General features: G+C 31.7%; 1 protein-coding gene across 5 annotated transcripts in view; it reads left to right on the top strand.

The window, feature by feature from the left end:
- The first annotated feature begins 9,066 nt into the window (after positions 1–9,066).
- Positions 9,067–16,033, top strand: part of woc (zinc finger protein without children) — a 77,162-nt gene continuing 70,195 nt past the window's right edge. For 2 of the 5 annotated variants that reach the window (XM_076517281.1, XM_076517279.1), the window contains exons 1-2: positions 9,067–9,281; positions 9,793–11,134. In XM_076517281.1, the coding sequence (XP_076373396.1) occupies positions 9,794–11,134 (1,341 nt within the window). In that variant the 5' untranslated portion in view covers positions 9,067–9,281; position 9,793. Of the gene's footprint in view, positions 9,282–9,774; positions 11,135–16,033 lie in introns of all 5 variants that reach the window. The other 3 variants (XM_076517282.1, XM_076517280.1, XM_076517283.1) reach the window with 2 other exon arrangements.

The following is a 16,033-nucleotide window of genomic DNA, read 5'->3' as shown; positions in this document are numbered from 1 at the left end:
CTGCTGACTGGATATCTACAGATACAGACAATGGAAAATGTTTCTTTTTCCTCTAATGATATCAGTCTTTTTTATGTGTATCGTAAAGTCTTCTGGAAGTCTAGAAGAAATTTAACTTAAAATATACCCTTAAATGAAGGTTTAATTGCAATCTTCATTTGGTTGAATTCCGTTTCTTTTTTGTCACTGAGGAAAATCAAAATCCTTTGTCTGGTGAGGTGAACTCCTCCCCAGCTTCTGCCCAAATTATCAGGGAGAAGCCAGACGTCAAATTAAGTTTGTTTTGAAATTAAACACAAAACTACACAATGTGTTATCTATGCTCTGCCCACAATGGGTATCGAAACCCTGTTTCTAGCATTGTAAGTCCGCAAACATACCGCTGTGACACTGGGGAGCATCAGGTTAAGTAGAAAAAATAATATATTAATTGTGCATATATAGTTTTTTAAATCCAAATATAAACTATCAACTGTAGCAGCCTATTTTATTTTGAATTTCGCGCAAAACTACACAAGAGATAGCTGCGCTAGCTCTCCCTAGTTTAGCAGGATAAGACCAGAGTGAGTCACCACAACCCACCGCCAACTCTTGGGCTACCCTTTTTACCATCGAATAGTGGAATTGACCTAACTTATAATGCTCCCACAGCACATTGGTGTGACGGAGATTCGAACTCGTGACCCTCAGCGCCCTAACCACGTGGCCAAGTGTATGTGGTATTCATATAGACTTATGTCTGGTAGATGGACTCAAGTACCTGCAAAAAACATCTCTGGAAATTTTACGCATGAAATATTTCAAATACAGGGATTTATTATATTTTCCTGCCCAAAAGATTTTTCCCAAAGAGCAGCCATTAATTTGAGATTCAGATAATACCAAAATATGGAAAATATTGACCTTTCTCTCATATAAAATCAGTACTGTCTTGAAGAAAAAGTTGACTTTAATAGATGTACAAATTCAGACGTTTATTTACACACAACAACAACAATTTAATAACACAGACAAAATAACTGTGTTTTGTGTGTTTCAAATTGTTACGAGTAATACGAAATATTCAGTAAAAAGCTCTTGTCAGTGTGGTGTGTCACTCCTCTGTAAGACAAAATAAAATTAAGCTGCAAGTGAAACCCCAAAGTCAACAATAAGTTACTAAGCTAGGAAACAAGTTAAATAAAATTAAATATTTACTTGTTAGTAAATTCAAAGTGAATCAAACAATGCTCGCTTACTAATATTAAACGCTAGTTAACTTTGATTTTTAGGTCAGGACGAAATAAGTCATAAAGTACTGCTGCAAAAATTCGAAATTGAACAAGAAACAAGCTTAAAATGACAATTACAATTTTTACTAATGCAAGAACAACGAGGCCAAAGTTTTTGTTTTTTTAGATATATCTCTACATCACTCCTCTGTACCTTTTAATTTTGTCGAATTATTTGTCTAACAGGAGCAAAACTGACTTTATATACACAAAAAACACACTATCAATGCCATACTTTTACACGAAACAAATATCATCATTCAAGAACTGTGCCAATTGAGATTTGAGCTCTGGACCACTAACCATTACTCGATTCACTGGAAGGAAAGATAACTTTCTGCTTCTGGATGTCGTGCTATCTTCCTTGCAAAAATGTCAGCTAATTGTCAATTAACGAACCTATAACTTGCATGTTTTCAAAATAAAACAGCTTAAAGTTTTACTCGAGTGAATCTCTGTATCCAAACTTGATACTAATAAATAAATAAATAAAATAATCATGAACAAATTTACATTTTAACTAAGAAATAGCAAGCAAATACTAGCATCTAGAAAAGGAACTACGGAACTATGCAAAATAACACATTTATTAATACAACAGTGAAAGAACCAAGTGGTTGGCCAGCTTAATATCTGCAGTTTAACTGAAGTGGTTGCTGGGGTGGAAAACGTTTCTACACTGGGAAAAGACTGGATCAAAACACGAACTGAAGTGCGTGAAAAAGTGAATCATGGAGATGCCCAAATATAAGACATAATGAGGTTTTAGTGTGGTATCCTACAACCCTTAAATCACCTGCATTAATGACAACTTCAAATCACATAAGCGAAGGAGAGAAACTCCCAACTTACATTAACTTGCATAAGTATATATATTACCCCTTGAAAGGGCTTACCATTTCTCACGGAGTAGACAAGATTAATATGGTACAATTTGTATAGGATAGGCATTGAATTATGTTATTTTTACCGAAATAGAAGTAATGCATTTTAGTGTTGTATCCGTAGGCTTGCTGTTGTACCAGCAGGGTACAATGAATTTTTATGACTTTCACAAAACTGTGCGAACTACATGCAGAACTCCCACAATGAAATTTTTGAAATATTGCTTTAATACTCAAAGGTATATTCTACACTACTTATAGAAGGTAATATATGTTTATAGTACCGTTATAGATGTTATTTGTGAATTATCATCTAAACTGTATTATGTCATACACTTCACACCTATAAAAGTGATAAGGCGAGAGCACTCAGATAAAGTAAGTCATCAGTATTCACACATTGGATTTTCAAGTGATTTCCTTGATAAATTTCTGAATTTTAACTGTAATCTATCTATGTTTGATATATAAATCTTTAAAAATGACATTTATACAAATTAAAGATAAGAAACGTTTTCTTGTAAATTAATTACAAGTAAATAAAATTGTGAAAATAGTAAAGATATCCTGAATAAATATAAAATTACAATTGCCAAAAAGAATAAGAAACTTGGAGTGGAAATATAAAACAACACTATGATAGGCTGGATGAAAATAAGACAAACAAGAAATGACAAGTTTTGTTTTTAAATTTGGATTTCTTACTTTGAAGCCAGATAGATAAGCGAATATAGGAGTTATTACATTACACTGAAATGAATTTTATCAATGAACATTCACATTCCTGTGCAACGAAGAGGAATCTATAACAAATGTATATTTATCTAATTTTGAAATGAACAGTTTGTGATATAAACTTCTGCATGTATGTATAAAAACAAAAGATGTTCATAAATCACTGAGTTTTTATTTGTGTTGCTATTTAAAAGTGACTTAATGCACAATTAGTACAAAAATATTTAGTTTCACCACGTAACATTTGAAACATGTTTTGAGTTAAGGCATTTGATTCTTTTCATATGTATGCAGGTCAAGTTCTTTTTTCAAAATGCTTGAAGAATTGTTGAGAAATTTAGTAAAACCCTATCTATTGATAACAAGTGACATATAATAAGAAATTCTATTATTACGGTGTTAGTACCACTTATATTCCATTCATTGTTTAAACCTTGATATTTTTGACAGTGAAATGAACGTTATACTTTGGAGAATAATAATAGAAACAACAGGATTTCAAGATTACTGTAAATAAAATCAAACTCGTGTTTATTTTCCTCAGTTTATTAACAATAAAATAAAATTTTGAGACAAACACATGCATTTAGCACTAACTAAACATTTTACTGTATGTTTGTTAGTATTAAGTGCGAAGCTACACAATGGACTAGCTATGTTATGCCCACTACTTGTATCGAAACTCAACTTCTTGCTTCCTAATCTTTCCGACAAACCACTGAGACACCGGGGGCATTTGTACGTTATCGATTTTCACCCATAAAGTGAAATAATTAAATGTATACTAATAATATAATAATCAATTTGGAATAATCACTATATTTTAGAGTTTCTTCATTGTTTCTTTGTGAAGTGCTCCAAAACACATGCAAAATAATTAGCAACTTAGTGTATAAACATACGTTTTTATTAGCTCAATATATTTCGCTGATATACTTTTCTCTTCTACCTAAACAAAGTAATCGTCTCGCCCAATTCGTCATCAGTCGCGTGAATCGTGAAACAAGCGACTTTACTGTAGGATGCAACTGAAATGCCGTGGACTTTATCTTTGGCACAATTTACTTGTCCGAGAAGCGAGATTTATACTTGTTTTATTACTTGTTCGTTCATATATATAACTTAAACAGTAAATTAAAAGTTATCAGAACCATTAAACGTACTTATTTTAAGCTAAATAGTTTCAAACATTTATAAAATATTTGTCACAAATATAAATATGTAAATTGAAACCCAAACCGATGAGTTATGGAACTTGAACATACAAATATACAATCCTCTATAATTCCATTTTATAACATATTATCAGTACAGACATTTTATAGTTGTAATCCTTCTTGGATTATATTTTACCATCAATTGAAAGTGATGACGAAAGCAGCTCTGTGTCTATGAAATCACAGAAATATTGGACCTTATGAAGAGTCTCTTCATTCAGTGTTCCAAGATAAAAGATCTTTTCAGATTAGAATTATTTAATCAAAAATTTATTTGGTGATTTACACCCCACCGACGTAGTCACTCCCAGTTTGAAAATTAACGGCTTACCAAAGTCATAAAATAGGAGGAAAAAAATCACATATAAATGCCATAAGTTTATAAGATGGAATGGAAGATGTGCATAACTACAGGGAGGTTAGGTATTTGTTTAAAAAAATTTTTTAAAAACAAATAACAAGCATATTTTTAAGTATGTTAGAATGGGTCCTTAAGGAATATGGCAAAAATAGTTATTTTTGAAAACAATGAGATGGCTGAGCTTTTAAATGTTTATCTGTTTTTATAAAAGAATTCTTGAGCAATATTCCTGACCCTAAGTATTATATGGGAAAGATCAATATTTACCTAAATCATGTAGATATTAATTCATTTTTATGTATATAAGTAGAAAGACTGCCAGATATTTAAAGTAGATAAAGCACCAGGGTCAGAAAAGGTATTCTCTGCAGTTTCTAAGGGGTCGAAGACAATGTAAACGATCTGTCTCACCCTTTTTTTCCGTAGGTCAGTAGAAGAAGGCAGGTGCTTGAGGACCGCAGAGTTGATAACATTACTCCTTTTTTTTTTTTTCTTTTTTTTAAGTGGGTGATAAGAGTTTCCCTGTAAATCAAAGGCCAATTAATCTTACTTCTGTTGTGGGAAATTTCTAGAATGTGATAAATAATCTTTATACAAATAATTCAGTAAAATATGATGCAATAAAAGAAAGTCAACGCGGATTCACTAAATTTTGCATTACTAATATTTTATCTTTTTATTCAGAAATGTTATTTGTTTTCTGGATGAAGGAAAGGATGTGAACTACTAAGATGAAAAGCTTTTAATAAGGCACCATGCTAGTGGCGTATTTAGATAGGGGCTAGAGGGGCTTAGCCCTCAGGGCCCATGGTCTTAATGGGGACCCATTGATAATTTTATTCTAAATAAAATTACATATAACGTAGGATCCACAAAAAGTATTATACTCTGGGCTCACACAACCTTAAATCCGCCACTGCACCACGCAGAGGATTAGCTAAGAAAATCACATCGGCGTACGTCGTGGAAATATAGAGTTGTTGGTGGAAGAAAGCAAAAGGTTATCATTGGTAGAGTTAGAATGCAACATTGTTACTAGTGGAATAGCTTGAGGTCAGCGTTTGGTCCTTTGCTCTTTCTTATTTCCATTAATGATCCTAACAGGTCATAATTAGTAAAATGTTAAAATAAGTTTATGGCATTAAGCCCTTGGGTATTCTTAGCAGTACTATGGATGATAAAGTACAGTATTGTAGAATGATTTGAATCAAATGTTTATAGTAAGTGAAAAGAATGACGGTTGGTGATCTTGTTAAAATTTACAAGATTATCCAGGTGTTTGACACGGAAAATGTTTCTTATTTCTTTGTACTATACTCTGAAAATGATAGGAAAAAATATTTTATTTTGTAACATGTTGGTTAACTTGTGAAATGAGTTGTCGTCGGCAGAAGTGGAAGCCAACCTCATGTTGAAATGAAGGGAATTAATGGATTTCCTGAAAAAGAAAATGTTATATTAATGTTTATTTATTTTTACTTTTCCTAAGGGTGACTGTACAAGAACAGCCTTTCGTCATTTGTATAATAATGTTGCGTGCAACTTGAGAAAAAAACGATAACCTAAATGTCAGATGGAAACGATGTATTTTTAATATCCCTAAAGCTTTTATCAAATTTATGTAACCAAATGAGTTCATTTAACTTCTATTCTGTGTACACACACATTTCTTATTACATTTACTTATGTGCCTTTAAAACTAAATTTAGCACATTTAAATCTCGATGCCCTTGAATTAAAATTTTGTGAAATTACACAACATCAAAAAAGCAAACCCCAATGTAAAATGGAATTTTTCAGATAAGGAAATCTTCGCTTTCCTTGTTGTAGGATAAGTTACAGAGTAGGTGTGCTTGACTAGGCATGAATATTTTAGAGTTGTTATATAAACCAAATTTGTAAAAGTGTGTGTGTGTAGTTTAAGTGTTGCTACAATACATTTAGCACTCCAGTTTCGACGTCTCTGTTTTTTGTATTCCAATAATTAAAATTTGCCCCACGTTTATTAATTTGTGTTGCCCGCTACTACAGCGGTAAGTATAAGGATTTACAACGCTAAAATCAAGAGTTCGATTCCCCTCTGTGGACTCAGCAGATAGCCCAATGTGGCTTTGCTATAGGAAAACACGCACATTAATTTGTGAAAATCAGCACCACTCATCGTACGGGGAAGAACCATTGATCTATATAATAATACACCAAAGTACCTAAATTTCAAACATTTGTTGAAAAACAAAATAAAAACAGAATTATGGGTAGGATGATAGGATTTGTATACTGATAGAATAAAGTAGTTCATGATTCAAGCATGACTGCTGCGAATTATTAACATACCTTTGATTACTTGATTACTGTCAAGTGCAGAGCTACACAATGCTCTGCTCACTATGAGTATCGAGACCTGATTATTTACAATAATAAGCCTGTACATTTAGCGCTGAGCTACTGGGAGGGGATTCTTCAAATGTTCGTTATTTATTTAAATCATAAATTAGGACAGAAAACGTCGGTGAGACAACACATGCAACTTAAATAAGAACCTTTTTTATTTCTTAAATTTGCCCCTATAACACAAACTTTCAAAATAAAACTTAGATTACTCAAATGATTTTGGTGCCGTATGACTTAAATAGACTAACTTTATGTTGTTTTTCTTGTATGTCAGGTATTGGCAAACTGTAGACGTTTTAATTATTATTAGTTATTAATTAACTTTTACAAAAAAAACAAATAATCGTTAAGTTTAATCTCAAAATTATGTTTGTTTGTTCATTTTAGAGCCAAGTCATATCAGTCAATCTATTGTGTCTACCGTGGATTTTAGCCTCTTTAAGTGCGTAAACTTACAGCTGTCCCATTGGGGGACCAAAGTTATGTTTTAAATGGGAGAGGGTCAACCTACTAAGAAATACTCACAATACTGTCATATTTATCATTTATTATTTTTTGTACAACAAATATGCAATTACTGTGGAAAAACATATTAAATGTCTGTATCAAAATGTTTTAGGATCTCTAAAATGATGGAAACCTTTTGTAGGGTTTAATATTATTTTTCTTCTTTAACTACTTCACAAAAATGTATTTAAAAAATTCTGGCAATAGGCAGTATGAATGTACTTGTTCCTTGTCACTTATCAGATAAAATTCTACTATTTTGAATACATTAATTAGAAGAAATATACAGATCTATACCTGTGTTTAAAAAGTACTGGGTTGCTTTTAATGTGTGCGTATGTAAGTGTATTACGCATGAAGGGAAAACTACGTGGCTTATGGGATAATTAGTATAATTATATTTTTTCATAATAGTGTTACTTTTTTTATATAGCATTTTTCTTAAACAGGCAGCAACATTTCATTAAAAACCAAATTCTGCTCTTGTATCAGTAATTTTGGAAGCATTTGATGAGTTTTAAAATTCTCTATAGTGCACATAAAACAACAATTAATAATACTAATTCTGCAAGCGGATAATATAAAGAAAACATTTTCTCTTTCCATCTTTAAAAAGATACGATTTAATTTGATTTCTGTATTCCAAGTAAATATTTCAACTATGTATTGTTAGTTTTTATTTTTTAATTATCAGCATGGGCTATTATAACCACAGTTATTACATTAAAACAATTATCACAGTCTCCAGTAAAATATATCTTTAAAGCTTTGTAGAATGGTCCGAATAAGAGTGGGTGTGTTATTGTCTTACTTACCACCAACTTAACCATTATAATATCGATATTATGGGTAGGAGGGGTCAAAATATTATATTTTGTTATTTGAATATAAATTTACATAAATTATTTATGACATTGTCGCACTTCAAATTACGTTTACTCTACACTTTGAACGTAACTTTTCTTTACTTGATGCTATTTTTAGAAGTTTAATAGATAAGCCCTCGATTTTTTTCTGTTATATAGTAAACAGCTTAAGTTACATCTTTCTCCAGTAAAGTAAAAGTCACAAACTATGCATAGCTCGTGTAAGTGTGTAAACTTTTGAAATCTAAATTAAAAATTCGATTTAAAGATTATATGTTCTCGTGTTTCAGATTGTGTTCGGAACAAATTCAGCTTTCTTGCTTGAAATTATGTAAAGAGAAATGCTAAATTTGTTCCAAACTCAGTCTGAAACAAGAGAACATATAATCTTTAAATGAATTCAACTTTACCATACTTTATTAGTTTTACTATTTACTTTTCATGAGTATATTGAAGCAACAACCTAAGAATTTCGGAGTGCAATCAAGGATCTTATACGTTAACACTCCTACGAAAAGACGTTTCTAGTCCTGATTTCTTCAAGCCCGTTCCCCTGGCTGTGGTTTCGCAAGATAGTAGATAGGGACAGTGGGAATCTCGTTAATCCATTCATTAATGGATTTAAATGGCAATTTCATTTAAATACAAAATCATTAGCCTAATATTAATAATCTTTCAAGTTGCTCTGGGGCCTATTAGGCCCCACTTTTCATAGGAGTGTTAATTAAAAAAATATTAACTATGAAAATCCCTTCGGATTGTGTTCGGACTCATGAAGGGCACATTTTCCGAAGATGACGTCACTATTTACGAATGCAGCGCCATCATGTGGCTTACATGTTTCGCGCCGATTAAGAGTCTTGTATGTTACGGTGATTGTGGGGTTGTTTCGACCTCTTTGAAAGTGGAAGTTTTATGCAAAGAAGTTGAAAAATATTCATATTTCGAATTTTTTGTAGTTTATAAAAGGCCTTTTTCAATTTTGATTTTCAAAACCAAAATGCGTTAAGATACTTCACAGTTTTGTCCCTTATTAGTAAAAGTGGCAGGTAAGTGTTCGTATTACTACTAGTACTAGTACTATTACTTGCATTACTAGCGGTAACGTTGTCGTTACTCTCTGTGTCTCCGTTTGTGTTTGGTTGATCTCGAATATGGCGACTTGACGTCGACTTCTGAATATGTTGACCGATCATAAACTTTTACTCTTATAGTTAGTTGACAGAACTATCTGATAGATTATTATTAAAATGACATTGTGTACAAAAAACACTATTTTATAGTGCGGACTTGTTTACCATTAGTATAAAGAAAAATCCGTAAGCCTATGTGGAAGCAAACACAAAACATGGCCGTCAAGACCGGAGTAGAACACAAGAGGGCGCTTTAATCTGCCATTTTGGTCAATATTATGCTGAGATCTTTGTAATCAGTGCTAAAATTATTTATAGAACTTTTATTTACATTTCTTTTTTCTAATTTTTTTGTCTTGTTCTGCACGTTTGTCAATAATTGTTAATACTCATTTTTTTGTAATCTTAGGCCTAATTCGTTTTTCAGAATGAATGAAGATCACCCAAAGAATGAAGTTTTCTCTGACCTAAGACCAACATCACAATCTCTAGATAAACCTAACAATGACATCAAGTCTTCTGATTCATCAAACAATGATATTCAAGGCATAGAAGCAAAGGAAAATACCAGTGGTGCAGAGTGTCTTGTCAAAAAAGACTTTCATCAAGGAATTATAGGAACTTCAAAGAACGTGCTGAGTGGAGATTCTTGTCAATTGCAAAATAGTGATTATTTTGCTAATAAGTCAAATAATTCAGAAGAATATAAAGATCCACATTCAAGTAATTCTTATGATAGAACTCCTGCATCAGGGGATATAACAGATCAAGACAGCAGAGAAAACACAGCCAGTTATGCTTGGAAGATTTTAGATGCTGTTCATGGAGAAGACCAGTCTGGTCAAAATAGTGTAGCATCAGCAGATGAAGATGCTGTTCTAGCTGATGTTGATGAAATATCTCAAGACAGAATCTCTGATCCAGACTGTAATAGTTCCAGGGACATTCCCGATTTGACTGAAAACACCCAAAGCACAAATGATGCCTCTGATACAGAAAGAGCTATGCCTAATCTTGAAAGTAATAATTCTAACCACAGTTTAGATGGCAAAATGGAAGACCAGTTGCTTGGCATTGCTAATGAAGATTACAGAGAAACAACCAAAGATTCTGTGATGGAAGAGCTATCACACAGTTCTGTTAACTTATCAGACAGTGGTGCTACCAAAGAACTAAGTGGGAATGATGACCAGGTTGTTGAAGGTGGTGATGGTGCCAGTTCCTCAGCTGAAGAATCCCAAAATAAAGTTGAATCAGTGGATGTTGATTCACATGAAAAATCTGCCCAAATAGATCACATGGAAAATACTCTAGTGATTTTGGAGACCAAAAGCCTTTCAGAACAAACTAAACGTAATACCAGTGGTGATATGGATAATACAGCTGCAATGTGTGTTACCATGATAGCATTGAATAAGGATAAAGAACAAAAAAATATTCATACAGGAGATTTGCAGTCTTCATCCACAGTTGCTGGTAAAGATGAACAAAGTGATAAGGCAAAACTTTCAAAGGAACATACTTTAGAAAATCCAAGAAATACTGACATTTGTGATACTTCTAGTGTAGAAAAAACTCCAGAATGTAAAACAAGAGGGAGTGATACTGCTGATAAAGTTTCTGGACCTGAAGAGAGTACAACAAATGATACTGAGTCCAAGAAGTTACCAGAAGCCAAAGCTACTACTGAAGAGCCTGGTGGGTCGGGGTGTGTGTTTGATTCCAGTGAAAAAGGAAAAACTGATTTGCAAAGTGAATCAACTGGAAAGGTGAGTTGGTTGTTGGAGTGAATGTTTTGTTGTAATTTTATTCCTTTTTTTTTTTCTTTGAAGGAGCATGTGGAAAGGTCTTAAGTTGGGTGAATTATTAAGAAATGTATTTTTGTGTTAAGACTGTCATAAACAAGATACTCTTATATTAGGCAAGAAAAACATCAAATTATTATGGAAATTTTAATTTTTGAAAACCCTTTTAAGTAGAAATATATAGATCTGATGATTTGTACACATTACGATTGTGTTTATAGTAATATTTGAAGTTTTATTTCTCAGTAATTCCAGTTTTACCTTTCATAAAATTGTACACATAATGTTATAAGGAATGAGGTTTGAATTGTTAATGATGTTGAACTTCTCTTCAAAAACAAACGTGAAAATTGGACAGGAATGTAAATGTGTAGTTCTCTATCTTATGTCTTGGATTTCATGGCTAATAACATCAAGAAAAGATACAAAAATATGATATTCTTACTGTTTTATATAAAACATGTTGAAGATATTGATTAAAAACAAATGTTCTTGGACTGATTGTATGGGCAGTAAATAGACTAGATCATAAGAAGACATCAATATAAACTAAATATAAAATTTCTACATGATATTGAAGTACATACAAAATATGTGTCAAGTAGTATAAATTGTTAATGTAATATAGAATTTTGTATAAATGTATACAATTTCTGTAAATAGAAAATCACATTAATATGAAACATGTTAGAAAAGCACATAACAGAAAAAATGTCATTGTATAGTAAGAAGTTTTGATGAGGTGAAATCACTTACATGATGGGAGTGTACATGTTGACAAAAGCTTGTGCATCCTTGTCAACCTTTGGAAATTGTGTAGCTGGATAGAGACAGAAACAGGCAAGAGGTGGTAACCATTTTTACCATGTTGTATACTCTGTTCATTTCCATAGGTTTTGAAGTTTAAGGAACCTATCTTTTTTTATTCAGAATTATAGAGACACTTGAGAGGGACCAAGATTGAAGTTGTATTTTGTTGATTGAAGAGGATTAAGTTAGCATATTTTTGCTAGTTGTTTGTACATTAATCAAACAGTTGTTACAATGCCACACTGTGTTGATGAGGCACATTAAACACAAGAAAGTTAGCTGTGTTGAACCTGGAATATCATAAATACATTATTAAGCACTTATAATAACATTTTAAGTCATTTGGGAGTGCTCTTGGGTTATGTTAGTAGGGTATTTTTGTGTGTATTTTATTACTTATCAATATTAGTGTAATGAACCTAGGTAATAGACAATGGAGAAGGAAAATGGCAAATTCACATAAACAGGAAAAAGAAAGGATTTTTGAATGAGTTACAATAACAGCTAACCCTAAGTGAATTATTGAAACCATTTAAACTAAGTCAGTTAAGCTGTTAGTGTCTAATCAATGGCTTCCCTTTATTGTTTAATACTTGCTATTAAACACCTATTGTTCTGTTTATCCTTTCTTATAACTTTTTTGTATTGTACATCTATATGTAAATTTTTTACCTTAATTTTCCTTGCCTTTTTATTTTTAATGCTTGTCTTTGTTACTGCCACTAGTGAAATATTTAATTAGTTGTCATATCAATTGATTACACCCAACTGATTAATTATTGTCATCAGAGTTAGATAGGTGGAACAATCAGAAATAGTAACAGTCAGAAACACTGACTTTGATTATTTTTGTGATAGTAATTAATTTTATCATAATTTTGATTAATCAGCCAGTTATCTATGCTCATAGGAAATTGATTAATTTAATATTCCAGCTTTGTTATTAGTAATGTAAATTATGTTACAGATGCTTTTATGATTTATGTAATTTATTTTATATAAAGACTTACAGTAACATCCTGTAATCAGTATGAGGAAATGTAAAAATGGACATATAGCTTGCCAGGTTAGCTAGGCCTGCACTTCAGTTGTTTACCCGTGCAGTCGACAGAGTTTTAGTCCTGTTTTGGATCTAGTAGAATTCCATGCTAGTAACCATTTAACAGGTCAAAGCTGAAATAAAAATAGTCATGTTTATACTTGAAACATAAACATTAGGAAAATAGTGGCTTAACTGTGAAAATTTGCATTTTGCAGATTTGACGTGTCAAAGAGGCAGACACTACAGTTTCCAACATAGTGTTTTAAAAGAGACAGACACTTAAAAATGTGGGATTCCATTACTTTTGGCAAAACTGTACACATCTAATAGTGATTAATTAGTTTGTTCTAGCACATGGGTAGGGACTTAAGCAAGTCTGCATTTTAACAGAAACCTTGTACTTATGTTCTGTATGTTATAGTTAATATACAGTTTTAAGTTTGTAACATGGAATGTTGGTATTGTACTTGGTGACTTAATTCTAAGTCTTGTATGTTGAAGTTTTGAAAAGTAACTGTTCTACCATTAACTATAAATCTTGACACAAGATTTTAGTGTTAATATATTTATGACTGGAGCAGAAAAGATACAAATATGTTAACAGTTGTTACCACTGTTTATTTTACATTAAGCATTAAAAAATAAATAGAAAGTTAAGTACTCTTAAGTTTAGTAATCTAAGCTGAAAAAGAAATCTGAATTAACAAATATATTTCACATTATTGGGAATTTTCTATATGACTGAGTTGAAAGAAAAGACTGCCTATAAATGTGGCAATGAAAGAAGAAAAAAAAAGTTTATTAATAAAACAAAACATGGGTTCAGTACAGCATAATGTGGACTAGATGAAAGACCAAATTTCTTGGTAGAATCTGGAGAAGAGTTCTATATCAATTAGATAACTGAAGGATGTCTATATAAAATCTAAATTTAAACAGAGCTAGTAACTAATAGATACCAATAGAGTTTATTGGACATTCTTAGAGTTCACGTGTTATCAGCATCATTTTTGGTCATTTCATAAGCACAAATATGATGCACCAAAGGCTAAAGTTGCTGCCTAAGTCAACATAATAAATTTAGCTGTGCATATGTTTGCCATGATTAAGTAGATATCACTAAAGGGGAATGACCAAGAAAACACGTAACTAGAACAAAAGCATTTTAACTGTTTGAGGACCAGTTCTCTGCTGTTACCTTTATATTTGTCAAGACATGCATATGAAGAAAGTGTTTAGAACTCTCAAAATATTTGTCGCTGTCATCAGTAAAGAAGTCAAGAGAAGTATTTACTCACCCTTATTCACACCAGTTATATAGCATTCTTCATGTTTTGATGTTACACATGAAGAATGGTATAATTTAACACAACAGTCAAATTTTTACACAATATTTAAGAAATACTTTCTGCTACACAGATTAAAACTGGAGAGTTTATTCTCTGGTATTCACTAGACCATGTTTTTTGATTTTCATTGTAGAAGGTTTCTTAATTTTTCTCTTTACCCTCTGAATTTATTGTTCATTACAGTGTACTTACCACTTTAATAAGCAGCTGAGGAATTCAGTTTATGAGTGATATATTTGAATTAGTTATTTGAGGCATTGAGTGCAACACATCCTTACAGCTGATTACCATTCATGAGCAAATCTCTGTTGGAGGGTTAATCATATTTGAAAATTATGCAAAGATATTTTGTTCATGTCACCATTTTATTGGAAGAGTACTCTTCACATGAGGACTACCATTCTCCATGTTTTCTTACTCTGTTGGAGAAATTTAAAGTTTCCTTTTTAAGGTATTGATGGTGAATCTAGTACTTATGTTGAAGGCATCAGTTCTAAAAAATCAAATTTATTTAATATTTTGGATTTGGTAAAGTTTGCATTTGTTTCCAATCATGTGGAGAGTATGGTTTTTTACTTTGAAATTCCTATTTATTATAATTAATTTTAAGTTGAGAAAAGTTAAAATGAAACTTCAGTGAAAGGGTTACCAGATAGTGTTACTATTATGTTACATTATTGTACTTGGGAAAATTATGGTGTTCAAGAAAATCCTATTTTTTGAACAGTCTACAGAGAATACTGTTAATCAGTCTGTCATATTTTGAGTTGTATTTGATTGCAGCTCACTAGTGGGACCTAAAGATGGTTGTACAAACATTTCAACTTAATTTTCCAATCATTTATCACCCTTTTCTCACTTGAATGAAGAAGTAACTTCATATGTCACCATGATATAGTCATTTTCTCCACATAATCATGAATGTAGTTATATACTTCATTTTCATAACTACAACAGAATGATTGTCTTGCCTTTGGATTCTTTCATATCTTTCTGAAAGACAGGATTTGTAGTTGTTGTTCAAGAACAGTTTTTCTTAGTGGTTTAGGGAGATGTGAAGGTAGCATTATTCCAGTCTTCAGATGCAGATGTTTTTTTGCATGTGGCCATAATGTGTCATTTTTTATCATGTGAGACTGAATGGTTTAATCAATTACCTGTAATATCAAAATTATGATTAAATCAATTAATTGCAATTAGTATTCCTGATTGTTATTGCTTTTGGTCATTTCAACACTTGCGTTATTAAAATTCCATTTATATAAATTATTATGGAAATAATGGATTAATCAAAACTTGTCTTTATGACTGTTGTTTGGAATTTGAATAATCAATTGAAATTATTGAATAAATTGACTGTTAAGAAAATAACCAACTAATTGAAATTAAGGTTTATGAAAATGTCAGCTGTGAGGTAAATGTAATGTTTTTGTGTGTGTTGATCCTAAAGCTACATAATGAGATTGCTTGTATGGTGCCCAGTTTTAGCTCTGTAACCTTCTTTTCATTTTAAGTTTGTCCAACTCTGATGACTTGGGATATTAAGTAATGTTGAGTGAGTTCTAATTTTTTTAAAAGAAGAATGGTGTTTTGAACTAGCACATTTCATCAGATTGTATAGTTTATAATTAAACCAGACTGATTTTAATCTGCACTAGCTCA

This window comes from Tachypleus tridentatus, chromosome 8, assembly GCF_004210375.1.
Source record: "Tachypleus tridentatus isolate NWPU-2018 chromosome 8, ASM421037v1, whole genome shotgun sequence".
Taxonomy (NCBI): domain Eukaryota; kingdom Metazoa; phylum Arthropoda; class Merostomata; order Xiphosura; family Limulidae; genus Tachypleus; species Tachypleus tridentatus.
This window is presented reverse-complemented; position numbering and strand designations above follow the sequence as displayed.